Source organism: Hyperoodon ampullatus (genome assembly GCF_949752795.1).
Source record: "Hyperoodon ampullatus genome assembly, chromosome: 2".
In the NCBI taxonomy this organism is placed as follows: domain Eukaryota; kingdom Metazoa; phylum Chordata; class Mammalia; order Artiodactyla; family Ziphiidae; genus Hyperoodon; species Hyperoodon ampullatus.
Genome location: NC_136915.1, coordinates 176188944 through 176210889, shown reverse-complemented (window position 1 = coordinate 176210889; position 21946 = coordinate 176188944). Strand labels below are relative to the sequence as shown.

The 21946-nt window shown below is 50.2% G+C and overlaps 1 protein-coding gene across 6 annotated transcripts; it reads left to right on the top strand.

The window, feature by feature from the left end:
- Positions 1-1799: 1799 nt before the first annotated feature.
- On the top strand, positions 1800-21801 carry EPHX1 (epoxide hydrolase 1; the record flags this gene model as incomplete). Of its 6 annotated transcripts, none has more annotated exons than XM_079724377.1 (8): positions 1800-1955; positions 4490-4670; positions 12655-12882; positions 13464-13593; positions 14107-14312; positions 16429-16537; positions 20578-20694; positions 21303-21801. In XM_079724377.1, the coding sequence occupies 8 exons, from the start codon at positions 1800-1802 to the stop codon at positions 21502-21504; spliced, it is 1329 nt and encodes a 442-aa protein (XP_079580503.1). In that variant the 3' UTR covers positions 21505-21801. The 6 variants fall into 6 exon arrangements, with proteins under 6 accessions (XP_079580503.1, XP_079580504.1, XP_079580505.1 ...); XM_079724378.1 differs by having other exon boundaries at positions 1800-1982; positions 14149-14312; XM_079724379.1 differs by having other exon boundaries at positions 1800-1982; positions 16477-16537.
- Positions 21802-21946: the final 145 nt, after the last annotated feature.

Here is a 21946-nt window from a genome sequence, read left to right as displayed (position 1 = left end):
AAGGAGCTGATCAAAGGGTGAGAACTCAGAGCTCATGTGGACAAATGAAAGCACTGGGATAATTCTATGCAGAAAAGGGAAAGTTGGGCATTTATATCCCAGCAGGAAGTGACAACCGTGCTCTTGGCCTCTCTGCGCTTGACAACATCCTGCAAAATGTATCGTATTTGCTTCTACCGTGTATGCTGATTTCACAGATATTGGCAAAGTGCCTTTCTGGGCAGGCATTATGCTGGGCACTGGGGTCAGGGCAGGGACCAGGATAGACACAGTCCTTGCCTTCCCAGCTCCAGACTATCGTGTCGTGACCCTCCCCCTGGGTGAACTGTGTCCATCTGCTCCTGCTGCTGGGGGCAGCTCTGCTCTCTGCCTTCTGCCTTCTCCCATGTGCTCCCCAGTGCCCCACAATCCCTAAGCCTAGTCCTGCCTTCGAATACCACAGAGACTAGCAGCTGGCTTTTCTCCATCTTCTCGAAGGGTAGGATTTCCTGGCAGGGAAAGAGCATCTCTCTGGGGGAGGCGGGAGAAGCCTGTGCGTGTTTTCTTTTCTTGGCAGGAGCAAACCTCAGAGCCTCAGCAAGCCCCCAGCAGAGTCCTGTAGCAGATAGAGGGCACCCTAGGGTGGGTTTGCTAGCAGCGTCCTCCTCCTGCCCCAGTTTCCCAAGGGAGAGTCCGGATGGGCCTGGGAAGCGGATCTGCTGAGGCCTCACCTGAGATCCATGCTTTCTCCTCCGGTTGGGTCCTGACGGCCCTGCATCCAGGAGACCCTCTGCTGGCTCAGGCCCGAGGACGGTGCCCGTATTCATGCACATTTCTCTGAAGGTGAACCTTTGGGGGGTTACTTCCCCTGGGAATGTGCAAGATGAGGAGCTAGATAATAATGCTGGGCCAGTGTCAGCCTGGTACTTGTTTGCAGGAACTAAGTTCTTTCTTCCCCTTCTGAGAAAAAAGCAGGGGAATCAGACTAATGAGGGTTAAAAGGGCTGAGTTGACATGAAATGTAATAGGCAAGTCTATAGAGACAGAAGTTAGATCAGTGGTTGCTTGGGGCCTGGGGTGGTGTGAGGGACAAAGTGGGGTGATAGCTAAAGGGTACAGGGTTCCTCTTTGTGGTGATGAAAATGTTCTAAAATTGTGGTCATGGTTGCACATATCTGTGAATATACTAAAAACCACCGGGTTGTACACCTTCAATAAGTGAATTACATGGTATATGAATTATATCTCAATAAAGCTATTGACAACCAACTGAGATATGTAGCCATGTTTGGGCCACTGAACACTCGCCCACCCCGAATGAACTTAACCTCCCAGCTCTTCAGACCTCCCCTCTTACCCCTTCTGTGTACCCTGAGGACAGGCCCTCCTCAGAGAGAGACAGCAAGGGGCAAGCATGGCTCCGTCTCCTCTCCTGAGCCCACCACTCAGAGAAGTCCCTGCGTCTCCCGTTGCGGGGGGTGTGTCACGAGGGTGGAGAAAAGCGTCTCCAAAGCGTCTGGAGCCAGAGGCCCCTCAGAGAACCATGAGGCCTCAGAAATGCAGGCCCACCGCCCAGGGCTGTGCAGAAGCCAACGCAGCTTCACCTTTTCCAAATTTGATTCATGAATTTCATAGCTCAGTAGGATTATGGGTGATTTTTGTGTCTTTTTCTGTTGTTTTCCCATTTTTCCATACTATGCTTATATTATATTTTTCAGGTCAAAAGTACCTAAAGTTGAGGGTTGGGTGGGAAAGAAGTCGGGGGGATCTGGCGTTTCCGGCCAGAGGTCAAGGTGGATTCTATCCCCCTTGCAGGAGTCATGTGGTTGGAAATACTCCTCGCCTCAGTGCTGGGCTTTGTCATCTACTGGTTTGTCTCCAAGGACAAGGAGGAAACTTTGCCACTTGAAGATGGATGGTGGGGGCCCGGGATGAGGCCCACAACTGGGGAGGACGAGAGCATCCGCCCGTTCAAGGTGGAAACGTCAGATGAGGAGATCAATGTAAGGCACCTCCTTCCAGGCGAGGGAGCAGAGGGGAGGGTGGGGAGACCCCTTCTGGGGCTGGGCCTCAGGCTGGGGCTGGGATGGGGGGGGCTTGGGAAGTGCTCCTCTGGGGGGGGGTGTTTTTCGCCTACTCTTCTCCCACTGGGCTCTTCCGCTCTGCCCACCCGTCCCTTCTGGTCCTTCCCTCCCCTGTCCGCCTTCCCCTTCCCAAGGCCCAACAGTACCCAGGCCGGCGAGTGGGTGCCAGCCAGACCCAAGGGTCACAGAAAGCAGCTGTTTTTGCCTCCTTGGTGTCCCACCTGAAGCCCTGGGGGTGAGCTTGTCGGCTCAGGGCCTGGGTGGAGATCGTGAGTGAAAAGCAAGGCCGTGGTGACATAAATGCTGCTGCACAGGGCCAGCCGTGGCCAGGCACCTACTGTGTGTCAGCCCCCTTGTAGTCACATGCAGTCCCTGCGGTCATGCAGAAAGTGAAGCTCAGAGAGGCAAAGCAACTGACCCAAGGTGACCGAGATAATAAGCAGAGGGTTTAAACTCAGATCTGTCTAACTCCACAGCCTAGGCCCGTCCTCTGCACGGGGCTGGAATCAGGATGGATGGACATGATCGTGGGGTGGGCTGATCTGAGAGCGAGGCTTGAGCAGGGCCAGGAGGGTGGGTGGGACCTGGGATGTCCCTACTCATCCTCTTTTCATTTTGTGGGTGTGGGAGCACCTACTGTGTGCAGGCCCTGTGCTGGGTGCTTGGAAGAAGAGGGAGAGCCTTCCCTCAAAGAGCTCCTAGTCCAGCAGTTGAGAAATGTGGACAGAGAAACGTTAATGATTAATAGAGATAAATGCGGTAAGAAGTGCCGATAAAAAGTCATGGGAGCGCTGAGGAGGACGGGATTAAAGAGCGGAGACAGGGCTTCCCTGGTGGCGCAGTGGTTGAGAGTCCACCTGCCAATGCAGGGGACACGGGTTCGTGCCCCGGTCCGGGAAGATCCCACATGCCGCGGAGCGGCTGGGCCCGTGAGCCATGGCCGCTGAGCCTGTGCGTCCGGAGCCTGTGCTCCGCAACGGGAGAGGCCACAACAGTGAGAGGCCCGCGTACCGCAAAAAAAAAAAAAAAAAAAGAGAGCGGAGACAGCTGTACCCAAGAGAAGCCAGACTGAGGCTCCCTTGGTAGCAGTTGATGAGGTGTCGCTATTGAGGACAGAGGCTGAGCCCTGTCGATACCTCCTTTAGTGGGTTCCTAGGCTCAGCGTCTGACATTCCTAAAATCTGTGTGGAGGTTACTGCCGTGCTTGGGAGGACACTCTGGAAAGGGTAACACTTGAGAGGCTCTGTGGACCAACTTGAACTTCCCCAGCTGGGGCTGCTCTTTCAGCTTGATGCACGCCTTCCCGTGAGACTTGTACCCTCTCTCCAGGTCTGTCATTTTTATCCTAACTGTGTTAGGATATACTGTATCGTTCAGTGCTGCGTATCAGAGTCAGCAAATCCATCCTGCCACCTGTTTTTTTTTAAATTTAATTTTTATTTTATATCAGAGTATAGTTGATTTACAAGGTTGTGTTAGTTTCAGGTGTACACCAAAGTGATTCAGTTATACATAGACATATATCCATTTGTTTTCAGATTTTTTTCCCATATAGGTTATTGCAGAATATTGAGTAGAGTTCCCTGTGCTATACAGTAGGTCCTTGTTGATTATCTGTTTTATATGTAGCCTGCCACCTGCTTTTGTACAGCTCCCATGCTAAGAATCGTTTTTACATCTTTAAATGGTTGGAAAAAAATCAAAAGAAGAATAATACTTTGCGACATGTGGAAATTACATGACATCAAATTTCAGTGTCCATAAATAAAGTTTTTTTGGAACGCAGCCATGCCCATTTGTCCATGTACCATCCACGGCTGTTTCCACACTACAGGGTAGAGTGGAGTGGCTGCAGCTCAAAAAGCCTAAGATATTTATGATCTGGCCCTTTACAAAAAAGTTTGCCAACCCTTGCTGTATAAAAGCCTCGATAAATTAAAGATCTGTATTGTTCATACATTTAAAAACTGAAAGATGAGAAGTAAACCTGAAGTCGAAAGTGAAGAACATATGTTTGGGGAACAGCCACCGCTGTGGGAAGCCAGGAGGTTTCTTCTGGGATAAACCAAACAACCCAGAGTGCAAGTGTGCAGACCAGGAGTCTCCTCACCTTGTCTGGTGAAACTTTGCTTTGCTTCTGCTATACATATTATATATAATATATGTTAATATAATTATAATATATAATACATATCATATATATATTAACTATATTAATATATAATATATATTACATATAATATATAGGATATAATAATATAAAATATATAATATATTATACATTTTATGTAATATAATAATGTTATAAAATATATAATATTGGGGTCCTGTGGCTGCAGGGTTTGGAACTGTCTTCTGGAAACAAACTTTCTCTTGTGTTCTGCCTCATTCACCTTCTCTACTTGCGGTCCTGCATTTTGCTCCAGGATTTACACCAGAGGATTGACAAGGTCCGTTTAACCCCACCTTTGGAGGACAGCCGCTTCCACTACGGTTTCAACTCCAACTATCTGAAGAAAATCATCTCCTACTGGCGGAATGAATTTGACTGGAGGAAGCAGGTGGAGAGTCTCAACAGATACCCTCACTTCAAGACTAAGATTGAAGGTATGTTTCCAGAACACCAGCTGGAGGGGGACGTATATCACAGGAACGGCCTTCTTAGGTACTGGACGTGACTTAGGGAATTCCCTGGCGGTCCAGTGGTTAAGACTCTGCGCTTCCACCACAGGGGCATGGGTTCGATCCGTAGTCAGGGAACTAAGATCCCGCATGCCTCCCAGTGCGGCAGAAAAAAAAAAAACAACCTTCCTTAGATACTGGACATGACTTAAATAAAGCCAGGAGACCCAGAATTCAATTATTGGCCACTGAGATGTATTTGGAAGGTATAATGCCACAAGGATGCAAAAATAATGCAGAATCCCGACAAATCCAATGGTCTTTAGAACTAAACAGGAAAACATATAAATAAATTAAAAACCAAAGAAATGCACAATCCACTTCAGTGATGGAACAATCTCTGAGAGGATGGAGATAAGATTTAGATCTGGGCGTGGCCTCGGGTCAATCAACCCCTCCTTGAAGCTTTGGAGTCCATGATGCTGTGACTGTTCAAGGGTGCTCAGCCTGTCAGTCAAGGTCCGAATAAAAACTGTCCTGTCTCTGCAGCTCTAGACCTCCTGTCCCAACAGTATCACAGGTTGTCACCCAACTTCATCTGGAAGGGAAGGTATCTCTCAAAATGTTCTTGGGAAAGTAACCTAAGATCATTTGGGAGGAGATAATAGTTTCCTAAGTGGAAAAGCATTTTTTTAGCCCCAGAAAGATTTAGAATCAAATATAGAAATGCTTAAGAAAATCAAGCTCATGCTGTTAATTTTTATAAATTTATCTGTTTTTAATTATGGTAAAATACACATAACATAAAGTTGACCATTTAAACCATTAAGTGTACATTGTTATGTGTAACGCCACAGTGGAGTAAGTACTTTTATATTGTTATCAGCCAGCACAGCTATCTATCTTCAGAACTTTTTTTATTTTACAAAACTGAAACTCTGGGGACTTCCCTGGTGGCACAGTGGTTAAGAATCTGCCTGCCAGTGCAGGGGACACGGGTTCGAGCCCTGGTCCAGGAAGATCCCACGTGCCGCGGGGCAACTAAGCCCGGGTGCCACAACTACTGAGCCTGCACTCTAGAGCCCGCAAGCCACAACTACTGAGCCTGCGTGCCACAACTACTGAAGCCTGCGTGCCTAGAGCCTGTGCTCCGCAACAAGAGAAGCCTCTGCAGTGAGAAGCCTGCGCACGGCAACGAAGAGTAGCCCTCACTCGCCGCAACTAGAGAAAGCCCGAGCACAGCAATGAAGGCCCAACGTAGCCAAAAGTAAATAAATAAATAATTAATAAATAAATAAACTGAAACTCTGTACTCATTAAGCAATAACTCGTCATTCCCTCCCTCTCCCTAGCCTCTGGAAACCACCATTCTCTTTTCTGTCTCTATGAATTTAAATATGATTCTGAATCTAAGTATCTCATATGAATGAAATCATACAGTATTTGTCCTTTTGACTGGCTTATTGCACTTAGCATAATGTCCTCAAGGTTCATCCATGTTGTAACATGTGTCAGAATTTCCTTTCTAAGGCTGAATAATATCCCATGGTATAGATATGGCATATTTTGCTTACCCATTCATCCGTCAGTGGACACTTGGGTTGCTTCTGCCTTTTAGCTATTGTGAAAAATATTGCTATGATTATGAGTGTACAAATATCTGTTTATGTTCCTGCTTTCTGTTCTTTGGGTATATAGCCAGAAGTGAAATTGCTGAGTCAAATAGTAATTCTATGCTGATTTTTTTGGGGAACTATAATACTGTTTTTCCTAGCAGTTGCACCATTTTAAATTCATCTTCTTAAAAAATGTTCAGAGAGGTTGTATTTACCTTCCCAAGGCTGAAAAGTGTGGGAATTGTCCAGTTTCCTAATTTTCCACCAGAGGAACATGTAAGTAGAAAAGTCCTAACTGCTTACATATATCGTGTGTGAGTATATATAAAACTGCGTGTGAAAGAGCTGCATACTGATTTTCATATGAGAATGTTTTGTAATGTAAATGTAATAAATACTACATTATAGGCAAGGGCCTCCCTGCATTTGAAGAGTAGGTTCTCATTTATATGTATTTGGGGATGAAAAATAATAAAATGAGTAAATATTTTTTGAAGTGTACAAGATTCTCAGTTTCTCCATATTCTTGCCAATATTTGTTATTTTCTGTTTTTGTTTTTGTAATAGCCATCCTAATGGGTGTGAAATGGTAGTATCTCATTGTGGGTTTGATTTACATTTCTCTAATGATTAATGACGTTGAGCACGTTTTCATGTGCTTGTTGGCCATTTGTTTTTCTTCTTTGGAGAAATGTCTACTCAAGTCCTTTGTTCATTTTTGAATCGAGTTGTTTGGTTTTTTTTGTTGTTGTTGAGTTTTAGGAGTTCTCTATATATTCTGGATATTCATCCCCTATGAGATAATGTGATTTGAAAACATTTTCTCCCATTCGGTGGGTTGCTCTACCAATAATTTTTCATGTTGAAGAAATTGCGCGTGTTTGGAATTTTAGATATTTGTAATGTTTAAGAGAATTTGGCCTTTGCAAATAACAGATACGACTTCTCAGTACTAATTTAAAGTGGGTAGTTGAGTCATGGATTTAGACCTGTGATTTTATATGAAAATCTTCCTGAGTTTATATGCAATATTGGAAGATTTAAGCCTCACCATATTTATAAATTTAATTTATTAAAATGTAAGAGTTACTTAAAGTTTGTGGAAGATATACTGGTTAGTCAAATCAAGTAAAGTTCTTATAAAGGAAATTGAAATTATACAGTGTTTAAGGGAGTGTCATAAAGCAAGTATAGACGTGCAGCCCCATTAATCAAAGGTTCCTGGAGAATGACTGTCAACATTTGCTAGATTAAGAAATATATATATAAATGGTATCTTTTAAAAACATCATTTTCTGATTGTTTGTTGTGGGTATATAGAAATGCAATTGGTTTATATATATTGACCTTGTATCCAGTGACTTTGCTAAATTCACCTGTTAATCCTAACAGGTCTGATAGGTAGAAAAAAAAAAAAAAAAAAAAAGAAATATATAGAATAATATTTGTAAGTTGAACTCAAATGCTTAATGAAGAGCTTGAAATTTGTAACTTCAGTAAGTTGAAGAATAATTTTTAAATCTGTGACTTCAATAAGTAGGAGAATAATTCTAAATATAAACCAGTTGTTGCTGTGCACTTTAGAGGACTTTGATACCTTCTGTCATGAGCCTAACACGAGGATCTAAACCATTTTATCTAAGCCAAAGTACCTACAGGTCTTTGTATGTAATTTACGAAGGTTGCCTTTTTGTGTGTGTGTGTTTGGTACGCGGGCCTCTCACTTTTGTGGCCTCTCCCGTTGCGGAGCACAGGCTCTGGACGCACAGGCTCAGCGGCCATGGCTCACGGGCCCAGCCACTCCGCGGCATGTGGGATCTTCCCGGACCGGGGCACGAACCTGCGTCCCCTGCATCGGCAGGTGGACTCTCAACCACTGCACCACCAGGGAAGCCCCGAAGGTTGCCTTTTGGATCCCTGGTGCCAGATGCCTGGCTCCCTTGGGTTTGACTCAGCTCCTTCTGTTACCCCAGCTCTTCAGTGTCCATCCGGCAGATATTGACAGGGCACCTCCTGTACCCAGGCATTCTGCTTGTGACACACAGTCAGAGAAGACAAGGTCCCTGCCTTCCCAGCTCACAGGCTCTCGGGGATGGTTATAGCATGTGGTAAGGGGTGCTATGAGGGAAGAGGCTCCGGGAACTTTTTGAGCCCCACATGCCACCTGGGAGTATAAGGGAAGGCTTCCTGGAGGAGGAGGCATCTAGGCTGAAACTTAAAGGATGGATGGGAGTTTGCCAGGTGTGTGGGGAAGGTTGTCCAGAGGAGGGAACAGCATGTTCCAAAACCCAGAGGCAAGAGGCACTAAAGGGCTGTTTCCTTCCTGGAGGCTTGCAAGCTTGAGAAAGCCTTACCCTGCTGGACCGTCTCAGGGTACCTCACGACATCACAGGATATCAAGTGTTTATAGCACAAAACCTTCTCAGGGTACAAGTGCTCCAAATGGGGTAGTTTCTTGCGTGGAGTTTATCACGGAAGCAGCCCACTGTGACTGAACCTGTGTGCAGTTCAGTCACTTCCCTAGGCCTGCAGCTTGGCCTTGGCTCTGGGCCCTGCAGTGTGGGTCCTCCTGCTGGACCCGGCTTCACGTGCCACCTGCCCCCCCGCCGCCGCAGTGCTGAGCTGGCCACCTCCCAGCCCTGGGCCCAGCACGCCTTCAACGTGTCTCTTTTCCTGGCTCCCCAGTCCAAGGAAAAGCCTTCTTGGCCCAAGAAGGCTCCCTCGTCACTCTCTCTGCTGCTATCCTCCTCCCTCACTTTTGGACCTTTTCGGGGTCCTTTCTGTCTCTGCACTGACCCCTGTGCTCCAGGCTGCTCAAGGCTCAACTTCTGACCCGCCCCCTCCCCGATGCTCTCTCCTCATCCCCACTAGCCTCCTTATTCGGCCTCCCTGTTCCTGCCACTTCCTTGTTCTGTGATGAGCTTCTGGCTCCAGCCCATGTCCTGGGCCTCCTGCCACAGATCAGTCTCTGTTCTCAGAGAGTCTGAGACATTCAGGGGCTTCAGAGGCCTCCAGGGAATGCAGCCCATCACCTCCAGACGGGAGGGGGGAGTCGCCCGAGTCACAGGGAAGTGAAGGTTCAGGGCCAGAACCCAGCTCTCCAGCCTCCCAGCCTGTCTGTTCTTCCTTCACCTGTGGCCACGGTTTCAGCTCGGGCCCTAGGCTGTGACCACCGCCTCCCCTCACACCCTGGCTAGGCTCAGTGCTGCCCTCTGAGCCCAGTTTGTCTTCTTGATTCTGACCCAGCAGCCTGGGCACAGAGAACCTACCGGTACCACGTAGGGCAACCGAGAGAGCGTTTCCTCCCTAAAGGGAAGGGGGGCCCATAGGGCATATTTTAACTTTTTTTTTTTAATTTTAAAAATTTACGTATTTAATATTCAAGGGCTTCCCTGGTGGCGCAGTGGTTGGGAGTCCGCCTGCCGATGCAGGGGACGCGGGTTCGTGCCCCGGTCCGGGAAGATCCCACATGCCACGGAGCGGCTGGGCCCGTGAGCCATGGCCGCTGGGCCTGCGCGTCCGGAGCCTGTGCTCCGCAACGGGAGAGGCCACAGCAGTGAGAGGCCCGCGTACCGCAAAAAAAAAAAAAAAAAAAATTCAAAAAGTACAGAAGGAGACAGAGCGAAAAGGAAGTCTCCCTCTTGTCCCTCCCCAGGGACAGTGTCTGCTTCTGTTAAACATACGCTTCCAGGGGTTTCCCTGGTGGCGCAGTGGTTAAGCATCCACCTGCCACTGCAGGGGACACAGGTTCGAGCCCTGGTCAGGGAAGATCCCACGTGCCGCAGAGCAACTAAGCCCGTGCACCGCAACTACCGAGCCTGCCCTCTAGAGCCCGCGAACCACAACTACTGAGCCCACGTGCCACAACTACTGAATCCTGCACGCATAGAGCCCGTGCTCCGCAACAAGAGAAGCCACCGCAGTGAAAGCCCCTGCACTGTAATGAAGAGTAGCCCCCGCTCACCGTGACTAGAGAAAGCCTAGACGCAGCAACAAAGACCCAACGCAGCCAAAAATAAATAAATAAAAAATGAATAAATAAATAAATTTATATAAAAAAAAAAACCATACGCTTCCAGGGATAGCCCATGCATACACAAGAATGGATGTATATGTATGTTTTTTCTAACTTTAAACTCAAATGATAATGTGATTGATAGAATTCGAATAAAAAATAATCTCACATCATGCTCTGTGTTCCAAAGGAGATAAAATTACCTACTAAAATAAACTTTAGGAGTAAATTTAGCAGCATAGAAGGACACCCAGGATATATTGTTAAGTGAAGAAAATGAGGTTCCAAAATAGATGTATGTAGGGTTCTATTTTTGTTAAAAGAAAGTTATGTTCTCTCCTTTTAAAAAAGTCTGAACTGTCTGAACAGCCAAAGAGGAGCCTAAGGAGACGTGACAGATAAATGTAATGTGTCCTGGATGGGACCCTGGAATAGAAAAAGGACATTGGGTAAAAACTAAGGAAATCTGAGTAATATTCCATTGTTTGTATGTACAAATATTATTCAGCCTTTAAAAAGAAGGAAATCCTGTGATACGTGACAACATGGATGAAGTTTGAGAACATTATGCCAAGTGTTATAAGCCAATCACCGAAGGACAAATACTGCATGATTCCACTCATAGGAGGTGTCTAAAATTGTCAAAGAGAGTAGAATGGTGGTTGCCAGGGGCTGGGAGGTGGGCGAACTGGAGAGTTGCTAATTACTGGGTACAAAGTTTCAGTTACAGATGAGTAAGTTCTAAGGATCCGCTGAAGGACATTGCGCCTGTAGATAATGATACTGTACTATACACTTAAAACTTTGTGAAGACAGTAAGTCTCATGTTAGATGTTCTTACCACCATAAAATTTAAAACATTAAAACTTAAAAAAAAAAAACTAAGGAAATCTGCATACTTAAAGTAGGGACTTTAGTTATTAATATATCGGTACTGGTACATGCATTGTAACAAATGTACCATCCTAACATGAGATGATTAATAGTAGGGGAAACTGAGTAGTGGTATACGGGAACTTCCTGTACAAGCTTCACTATTTTTCTATAAATATAAAGTTGTTCCCCCCAAAATTTGTTGCAAAAAGTTGGACAGACAACACAATGTTCTCTTCAGATCATGGGATTACAATGTGGTTTTTCCCCCCTTTTGATTTACCTTTGTTTCCTGTTTTCTATAGAAAACATGGATTATTTGTATAATGAATAAACAACAGACCTTGCTATCGGTGCCAGCCCTCATGGTGGAGGGCTCCAGGTGTGCCAGCAGCCCTGGCTGTGTTTGCCTTGAACATCCAGGCGCAATTCAGGCCACTTGCCTGGGAAGGGGCTGCTATCAAAGGGACTCTAGTGGGGCCTGGAATCCATTCACCTGCCCTTGGCCAGGATGGTGTTCCAGTGCCCAGCACTCTACCTTAGAAAAATTTTCTCCACTTAAAAAAAAAAAAAGTTATGCATATGTCCATTGTAGAAAAATTTAGAAGTTCATATAACACAAAAAAGACAATAATTTACTTGAAATTCTATTGCTCAGAGAGGACTACTTCTTATATTCTTGTAGTTTATCTCTTCAGACTTTAAAATTCCTATGCACACCATGTAAACATATGCATACATATGACTGTTTATGAAAATTGGGTCATACGATGGATATGGCTTGGTAGTTTGCTTTTATCACTTAGCAATGTATATGGAACTGATTTCCATATTCAATACACGTCGACACTGTCATTTTATTTTATTTATTTACTTTTTGGCTGCACCGCCCAGCATGTGGAATCTTAGTTCCCTGACCAGGGATTGAACTTGTGCCCCCTGCAGTGGAAGCGCGGAGTCCTAAGCACTGGACCGCCCGGGGAGTCCTGACCGCCAGGGAAGTCATTTTAGATGACTGTGTTATATTTCAGTATACTGTTAAACTATAATCTATTTCATTCTCTACCGCTGGATATATGGGGCTTTTTCCCCCGCAATTTGTAAATTACTAAACAAGTATTCATTGAGTGCTGCCACGAGCCAGGACCTGTTCTGGCCTCTGGGAATCAAGCCGTGTGTGAGCAGCCTGGCCCCGGCCTTACAGACAGAGCTCACGTTCTCACGTGAAAGGGGCACGCTGCAGCTGGCCATGAGGCTGAGCAAGCTACCTGGGTATCTGGGGCTCCGTGTAAGCACTCAGCCAGCACTAGCGGTGGTGACTGTAGTCAATACCATGGGGGCGCCGAGGGTGGCAGCCCTGCTCTGGTGGTGCAGAGCCTGATGGGCTACCCTGAGAGCTGGGACTGTGGCCTCCACAGCCTCAGGGCCCTCTCCCCCTGACCCTGGCTGTGCTGTGTCTCCCTAGGCCTGGACATCCACTTCATCCACGTGAAGCCCTCCCAGCTGCCCTCCGGCCAGACCCCAAAGCCCTTGCTGATGGTGCATGGCTGGCCTGGCTCCTTCTTCGAGTTTTATAAGATCATCCCGTTCCTGACTGACCCTAAGAAGCATGGCCTGAGCGATGAGCATGTTTTTGAAGTCATCTGTCCATCCATTCCTGGCTATGCCTTCTCCGAGGCATCCTCCAAGAAGGGTACAGGCTGCTGCAGGCTGTGTCACTGCCCCAGGGGTGGGGAGTCGGCTGGGACAGCTTCCTTCAGAGCCTAAGGAGGCTGAGAAAGGAGGGGTCTGAGACCAGAGGGAAGAGAAGCAATGGGGGCGATTTTATTGCCAAAGGGCCAGTGCATCTTCTCAGGTTGTGAGGGGTGTGGCAGGCGGGGGACCGGGCAGAGTCACGACTGTCCAGAGCTGGCTCAGGGCCTGGACTCTCGTGTCCTCAGGAGCTGCCCACTCAGGGCAGGTCCATGTGTGGGCCCTGCACTGTTCCGGGCCAGCGAGGTCGACTAAGCCCCGCACGCAGCGTGGGCCCACGGACGCCCAGCCGGACCGGCCTGAGCCCATCACACACCCTCACTGTCTCCTGCACCAAGGCCAGCACCAGGGGCACTGCCTTCTGGGCACTGGGCACCCCACCTTTGGGCTCCAGGATTCCTTCTCACCCCCTGTGAGCTGCTCTCCCCTCAGCCTGGGGCGCGGGGGATGAGGAATCTCAGAGGGCCCGGGAGGACCCAAGGCGTGACCCCCGCACGGTTCTTCTTTCCCCTTTACAACCAGGCTTCAACTCAGTGGCCACTGCCAGGATCTTTTATAAGCTGATGCTGCGGCTGGGCTTCCAGCAATTCTATGTTCAAGGTGGAGACTGGGGAGCCCTGATCTGCACCAACATGGCCCAGCTGGTGCCCAGGTGAGGGTGGCTGTCAGGCGTGTGTGTACGTGTGCAGGTGTGTGTGCACAGCCCATCTGAAGTGGATGTGCAGGGAGGCGGGTTATGCACGCCAGGCCCTGCCTGGGCGTAGTGTCTGAGCCTTGGAGCAGGGGCCACACAGGCAGGATATGTGTGGGCCCAGGGGAGACAAGGGAGGGTCCTCGTCATTCAGCTCTGCCTGGGGCGCTTCGATGTGGATCTTCCCTCCACTTGGTGTCACACAGGATTGGTGACTCTGGGCCAGGTTCCCAGGCAGAGAGGGCCAGTTAGAGGAGGGGAAAGTCAGGGAGGAGACCGTTCTGATGGACCAAGTCCTGGGAGAGGCCTGACCGGGACCTGCTTTTCCACCATGTGGTCACCCCAGGGGCAGATGCCGAAGAGGGCTGGCCCTGTGCTCTCCAGCCCTGTGGCCTCTTTCTCCTCCATCTCCGCCCCCATCGCTTCCCCATCCTTGATGTCACCCAGCCTCCCCTGGCCTTTCTCTGCCCTCAGCCACGTGAAAGGCCTGCACTTGAACATGGCAATCATTTTAAGAAATTTCTACACCCTGATCCTTCTCCTGGGATGGCGTTTGGGGAGGCTTTTTGGCTACACCAAGAGGGATATGGAGCTGATGTACCCCTTCAAGAAGGTCTTCTTCAAATTAATGAGGGAGAGCGGCTACATGCACATCCAGAGCACCAAGCCGGACACCGTAGGTGAGTGGGCAGGCGGAAGAAAGCCTGGCTCAGTGGTTCGGGTCGGGTGGGCTTACATCCATTCCATTCAGCAAGGCTCCCAACCGGGGGGAAGCCTCACCCACCCCAGGAACACGGTTCACGGGGTGAAAACCTCTTGTGAGAGACTCAGAGCTCCTTCCACCCTTACATGGCATTTCTCCACAGACGTGAGTGATGCGTGGTCATAAAATTCCCAAACAACTCCACTGAGCGGCATCAGTGTTCCTGTTGGCTTTGACCCCTGGTGCCTTCACCCCTGAGCCCAAGTCCTACAGTGAGAAGCAGAGGGATGGACAGGGATGGGGGGAGGACGAAGCCTAGGGCTCTTTAGGCCTGGGGCTTTGGGGGCAGGAGGGTGCCCCAGGGTCTGGGGGCAGTGTCTCCAAGACACTGAGGAGGGCCCAGCAACCATTTCTGCCATCAGGGCCCTGTTAAGGAATAATATATTTTTTAAAGATATTAATCACACAGCTATACTTTGTGTGTGTGGGGGGGGTATACTATATATTTTATCAATAAAGTAAGTTACAAATGTAAATAAAAACCCCCCAAATATTTAAAAGGATAAAATCATACAAATAAAAAATGAACACGTGTAAAAGATTTTACTTAACTCATTAATTAATAAAGGAACTAGTAAAATGTAAAACAGAACAGTTCGAAGGCAATTGGGAACACTAAAGTAAATTTGCTAATAGATGCAAAACTTGTCAAAATCCACAGGGTAAAACTCAAGTAAATCTCCACTGGACAAATTTATTTTTCTTGTAGTTTTTTTGAGATATAACTGACATACAGCACTGTATACATGTAAGGTGTACAGCATAATGACTTGACTTACATCTGTTGCAAAATGGTTCGCACGATAAGTTTAGTTAACATCCAACATCTCATAGATACAAAAAAAAAGAGAAAAAAAAAGTTTTTTACTATGTGATGAGAACCTTTAGGATCTACTTTGCTTCTCTGTGAACAAGAATCATTTGCATTCCTATCAGTTTTCAACAATTTACAGAGCTGTAAAATAGCTCTAAGACAAGGGAAGAGGGGTCTCCTTGACAATCACATGACCCCAGAAAGGTCCACTAGAAACTCTCCGAATTCCACTCAGAGGATACCCAGAAATTGTTTTGCCCATTTCCAACTCTTTTACAGTTTCCGTGACAGCCTCACGCTCACACACGTTAGGCAGCTCATGATAATAACAGTGTTTTATAAAACCAGTTTTTTTCCTCTGATTATAAAAGTAATCCATGTTCACTGTCAAAAAATTGAAAGATGCAAAAAAGCACAAAACAGAAAAGACAATTGCCTGAAACCTCTTGTCCTTCCCTACCTCTCCTCTTCCAGACCTGCAGAAGAACTTGCTAACATTTTGGTTGATGAATTTTCGCAAATGGGATCTGTCCATAAAACCAGCATGCACTCAAGAAACAAAGCATGACCCACCAGCCCAGAAGCCACCTGTACCCTCTTCTGGGCACTACCCACCACGCCCAGGGCAGCCACCCTCCTGACCTCTGACAGATAGATTGCTTTTGCCTGTTTTTATACTTTATATGCATTGGAATCCTCAAATAGGTGCTCTTTTGAGTCTGGCTTCTTTTGCTGAATATTTTGTTTGTGAGATCCATCCATGCCATTTTTAATGCTTGCTCAGTCTTTGAGCTTATGAGTGGATCAATATGATCTGCAACTGATTCCCTATTTTGGACTTTTAGGTTGTTTCTAATTTTTCACTAATCATAGAAGAGAAACCAAAAAAAGCCCACTTTTAAAAAACAGCATTCATATGTATTTCTCATTTGGATCCTACAAAACCTGGAGTCGTAGACTCTTCAGTGTGAAGGAAGTTGCCCATGTAGTGTATGGATCCCTAAGAGGTAGTGGGAGAGGTGTTACCCCTTTTGCCATTAAGGATTCCAAGGCCAAGGGTCAAGGAAGTGAGGTGCTCCTAGAGTTAGGGCAGGGCTGTGCTCTGACGCGGGCTTCCTGCCCACGGTGCCGCTCTATGGGGCCAGCACCACACCTCTGTCCTGCTGGCCAGCTCCCTGGCCCCAGGCCTGAGTCGCTCACTTGCTTCTTCCCTTGTCAGGCTGTGCTCTGAATGACTCTCCCGTGGGACTGGCTGCCTATATTCTAGAGAAGTTTTCTACCTGGACTAATCCAGAGTTCCGAGACCTGGAGGATGGAGGCCTGGAGAGGTGAGACCCCATCCACCCCTGCTGCTGGCACCACCTTCCTTACCCACCTCCCTTCTCGCCATCTTCATCTCTGCTTGCTTAATCTGGGTGGGATGGTCAGCAAGTTCCATCTGTTGCTGGATGTCCCACAAATCCTCACCCTGTGGCCAACCTAACCCTGATTTTTGGAGGAGGAAGCTGAGGCCCAGAAAGGTCTAGCCTCACAGTGGAGGGGTTGAGAATAGGATGCAGGGCTCAAGACTGTTCCGCTTGCTAAACAGCCTCCTCCTGGGACCGGGGCGTCCAGAGGGCAGCAAGAGCCTCTTTTTGGCCAGGACGTAGGAGCAGCCCATGGCCCCTCCCCCCTGAACCTCGGAAGAGCCGGGCCTCATGGCTGTAGGAATGCATGCTCTGTGGAAGCCGGTCCTGCAGGGTGGCTGCAGAAAGAGTGGGGAGGCCGTCCTGTCTCCCAAAGCCTTGGAGGCTGCAGCCTCGACGGCGCAAGACTCCTGGGTCCCTGGTCTGACTTAAGCTTCATCAAGGTTGGTCTTGACCCACCTTCTCCAGGGCCCATCCCTTTTGTTATTCCTTCAGAGACACAGAGAGTGCCAGATACAGTGCTAAGATGTGGAAAAGAGTGAATGGATCTGGCCCTGGAAGTAGGGACTTTGTCTAAGCCATGCCCTAGCCCCAGCACCTGGAACAGCACTGGGCATATAGTTGGTACTCAATAAATATTTGTGTGATGAAATGGGCTCTAAAGATGCATGCCAAGGACTGTGGGGCACAGAGAAAGGAGGATTCACTTTGTTTAAGGGACAGGGAGGGGAAATGACTGGGAGAATCTATTTGATCTGGGCCTTAAAGGATGAGTAGGAGTTCGCCAGGTGGAAAGGGCGGAGAAGGGAATTTAGGCAAAGAGCAGAGCAGAAGCAAAGGTTGGAGTGATTAAAATGCACGGTGTACTCGGAAGGGGTCCCTTGTCCCGAGGCTGGAGCAGGTACAGTGGAGCCAGGCCAAAAACTCATCCCTATAGGCGGGTCCTCCTAGAGCCTCACCCTGGGATCTGTCTCCCCCGCCCCACACTGGGCAGCACCCAGAGGTCAATGGAGTGCCACCGGGAGCACCCTGGCGAGGGGTCCGGCCCTGCTCCTTGCACACAAGTACCTGGAGCCAGATGTGAGGCGGGCCAGACCGCCCGCGGGCTTCCCCCTTCAGCTCCTGCTTGGCTACATACCAGGAGCACCAAAGCTTTGAGCAGGGGACAGATGTGATCAGGTGGAAATGGTTGCTGTGGTAGTTTTCAAGCTGTGGTCATAGCTGTAGGGGAGATGGAAGCACTTGGCCAACTTGCCAAAAGCCAGTTCACCAGTTTTGGGTTTTTTTTTTAAATTTATATATTTATTTTTGGCTGCGCTGGGTCTTCGTTGCTGCGCACGGGCTTTCTCTAGTTGCGGCGAGTGGGGGCTACTCTTCGTGGCAGTGCGCAGGCTTCTCGTTGCGGTGGCTTCCTTTGTTGCCGAGCATGGGCCCTAGGCACGCAGGCTGCAGTAGTTGTGGCGCGTGGGCTCAGTAGTTGTGGCATGTGGGCTCTAGAGTGCAGGCTCAGTGGCTGTGGCGCACGGGCTTAGTTGCTCTGTGGCATGTGGGATCTTCCCAGACCAGGGCTCGAACCCATGTCCCCTGCATTGGCAGGTGGATTCTTAACCACTGCGCCACCAGGGAAGTCCCAGTTCACAAGTTTAAATTCTTCTTTTAACTGTTCGGTTTCCATTGACTGGTTTTCATTTTGTTATCAAAATTGCATTTAAAAAGATGTTCAGGACTTCCCTGGTGGCGCAAAATGTGGTTCTAAGGATAAAAATATAATTGACCAACTGCATCTAAATAGCTGAAGCAAACAAGTAAATTAAGCAAACTGACCATTTTGGGCCAATTGGCTTCTGATGAATCAACGAAGCTAATTGCATACAGCTGAGGAGCCCGGCAGGCGGAATAGCAAATGTTCTTTTTTTTTTTTTTTTTTTTGCGGTACGCGGGCCTCTCACTGCTGTGGCCTCTCCCGCTGCGGAGCACAGGCTCCGGACGCACAAGCTCAGCGGCCATGGCTCAGGGGCCCAGCCGCTCCGCGGCATGTGGGATCTTCCCGGACCGGGGCACGAACCCGTGTCCCCTGCATCAGCAGGCAGACTCTCAACTACTGCGCCACCAGGGAAGCCCACAAGTGTTCTTTAATCCAGGCAGCAAGGATGGGGTGGGAATGCAGGAGTGAGGGCAGCAGGGCTTGGCGGGGACACAGACAGGCTGAGCTCATTTTCGTCACAGACATGCCGAGTGGGAGATGCTGGCAGGATGCCCGGGCGGAGGTGCCCACTTGGTAACTGGGCTCACAGATCTGGAGCTCAGGTGAGGGGTCGAATTGGAAGGAGTTATTTCCACTGTTCTCTTGGTGAATTAGTAGCTGGAGCCACAGGGTAGATCTCCTCAGACAGAGTGCGGCAGGGCAGCGTCCAGGGATGCTGGGAGGAGCCTTACTGGCTGCAGAAGGACCAGAAGTGAGAGAGTCTGGGAGGCCAGACCTAGTGAGAGGGCCCTACCCGCGAGGCCTGGGCGGCAGGGACAGTTGCGGTGTGCAGGGTGAGGAGGTATGGGCGAGACGGCAGGGGCAGGAGAGAGGGGACAGGGGAAGGCCTCAGGGCATTCGGGGTTGGGGGGGCGGGTGACCGACGTTTGGGCCTGAAGAGGCAGATGGAGGCATTGAGGGCCCAGGACAAGGGGCGACAGCTCTCCTAAGCCCCAGATCTGGACTCAAGCAGGGAAGGGTAGGGGGGGTGGGAGCTGCTGCCCCATGAACTTGGATTTCCTCTAAGAGGCAGGCAGGGCAGGCGGGGGGCTGTGGGTGAGCACACGGCTGTCAGGACCTTCTGAGGAGGTGGCAGCTGAGTTGGAGAGCGTGGCGTCAGTAGTGCTGGAGTCCCCTCACGTCTGTGGACTGTCGGGTGAGTGATGTCAGGGGAGCGAGACGGTCTGGGGTGCGGTGGGCAGTTATTCCGGGGAAGAAGGGCACGTGCTGGGGAGTGGAGGACGAGTTGGGGAACAGTGGGGACACGGAGGCCCAGGAGGCCCAGCCAGTGGAAAGCAGCAGCTGAAGTGGGCAGAGGGGAGGCCATGGAGGGCTCCGGGGGCTCTGGACGCAGGCCGGGCTGAGGGAGCCCAGCAGCAGGAGAGGGAGAGGGCCGGGTGGGCCCCGGAGGAAGCGGGGCTTTCCAGAGTCCACAGGCCACGTGCTCCAACATTAGGTACCAAATGATGATTTCCTTCCCGAGTGTGGGGCTCTGCAGTCTGGGTGGGGTTCACCTGCTCAGCAGTTCCCAGGCTGGAGAAGAAAAGGGGTGTCCCATGCTGAGCGGGTGCGGCGGGTCTCTGCAGGACCCCGTGGCTCCCTCCTGGGGTGACCCAGGTTTGGTGGGGAGGCAAGCTGGGGGCTAGTGAATAAAAATGCCCCAGGAGCTGCTGACCCTGCCCTGCTTCTCCTGGTCCCCGGTCAGGGCAGGATCAGGGCTCCTAAAGCCTGCCTGGAGATCAGGTTTTGCTCAGGGCCTGGCAGGGGTGGGCCCCCCTGAGGATGGTCTGAAGGTGGCCTGCACTGAGGTCCCAGGAGTGGGCACCACCTCTGAGCAGGGTTTGCAGCATCCTACCCACGGACCTCCTGGCTACCCAGCGGTGACCAGCCAAAGCCTCTGGGTTCAGTTGACCTCACCTGCTTCATCCCTTCTGTCCTGAACCGTTAGGCAGGTCAGGGAGGGGGTTGGCTGACACCACCCAAGATGACAGCCTGCCTCGTACATGGTCATCACTCTGCATTACCTGTCGTCACGGTTATGGCGACCCCGGGCCGGGCCTGCCTGTGGCACGGGGATAAGATCACCAAGCTGGCAGTGAGGCCTGAGGAGGGAAGCCAGGAGGGCATAGCGCCTGGCGTACAGCTTGAAAGTGGCGGCTCTTATTTGTGATACAACTGCCCCTGGCACTGAGAGGGGCCTTCCGGTCTGCTTTCCCAGGAAGTTCTCCCTGGACGATCTGCTGACGGGTGTGATGCTCTACTGGACCACAGGCACCATCACCTCCTCCCAGCGCTTCTACAAAGAGAACATGAGACTGGACAATAAGCATGAGGGGTAAGTCCGGCTGAGCCCGGAGCGGGGCTTCTGAGGAGGGTGCCTCCGAGGCAGGGAGCAGGGGAATGGCCCGGCCTTGGACTCAAGGGAGGACGTTGGATGTGGTAAAGGACAGCCTAGCCTTGGGTGCACACCGGGAGTGTAAGATGAGAACACAATTTAAAGGTCAGGGGTGTCGGGAGAGATTCCTGTCATTAGAAGTAGCTCACGGAGGGAACACCAGGCCTGGTGCCCAGACATCCTGAGGGGCTCCCCCAGGGCCAGGAGGCTGTCCTAGGGTGGCGGTGATGGCTCTGGGACTTCCCTGGAACCCTTTCCTGATCTCACAGGGAGACTCTCAGGCAGCAGCAAAGGGAAGGGGGACGAAGGTGTGAGTAAGAGGCTGTCCCACCCCACCTCGGTGACGCTGTCCAGCTGGGGCAGCCCTTCCAGAAAAGAGGGCCCCAGAGAGGGCTGGAATTGAGGTGGGCGGTTAAAACCCTGGGTCTGTCCTTCTATGGCTCCACGTGGGTGGGCAAACGGAACCCCCAGCCCCCTGAACCCCTGCTTTGGGGGAGACGGGGTCCAGGCCACAGCTTCCCCCTCAGTGGGATCTCTGTCTCTTCCAGGATAAAGGTCCACGTGCCCACGGGCTTTGCTGCCTTCCCTTGTGAGTTAATACACGTCCCAGAAAAGTGGGTGAAGTCCAAGTACCCGAAACTCATCTCTTATTCCTACATGCCCCGTGGGGGCCACTTTGCTGCCTTTGAGGAGCCAGAGCTGCTTGCCCAGGACATCCACAAGTTCATGGGGCTGCTGGAGCGGCAGTGACCCTGGCGGGGAGCAGCTGTCACCTCGCAGGCAGCCCCTGCCCTGGCATGGCAGGCTTCCTCCTGACACCCGCCGTTTTCCCCGGAAGCCCCCGGTCTCCCAGCCCGGCTCCCAGTAGAAGTGAGGCTGGCAGGGAGGCCCCCTCCCAGTCCTCTGTTGGTGGAGTTGCCCCTTTCCCCAGGAATGTGCTAGCTTCCGTCCCCTGTCCGTGCCGGGACCCCATGCTTACCCCTCCACACACTCCCCACACACTTTGTTAAGCAACATGGCTTTGATGATAAATGATTTTCCTTCTAAGAGCGGCTGGAACAAGTGACATGTCGAGCCCCAACCCCACGTGGGGTGCCCCTTCCAGCAGAGCTGCCAGGTCTGCACTGGGGCTCTTGCTCCAGCCCGGCTGGGAGAGGCAGGACGGGCCACTGGGGCCGGAGGGAGGCCACTC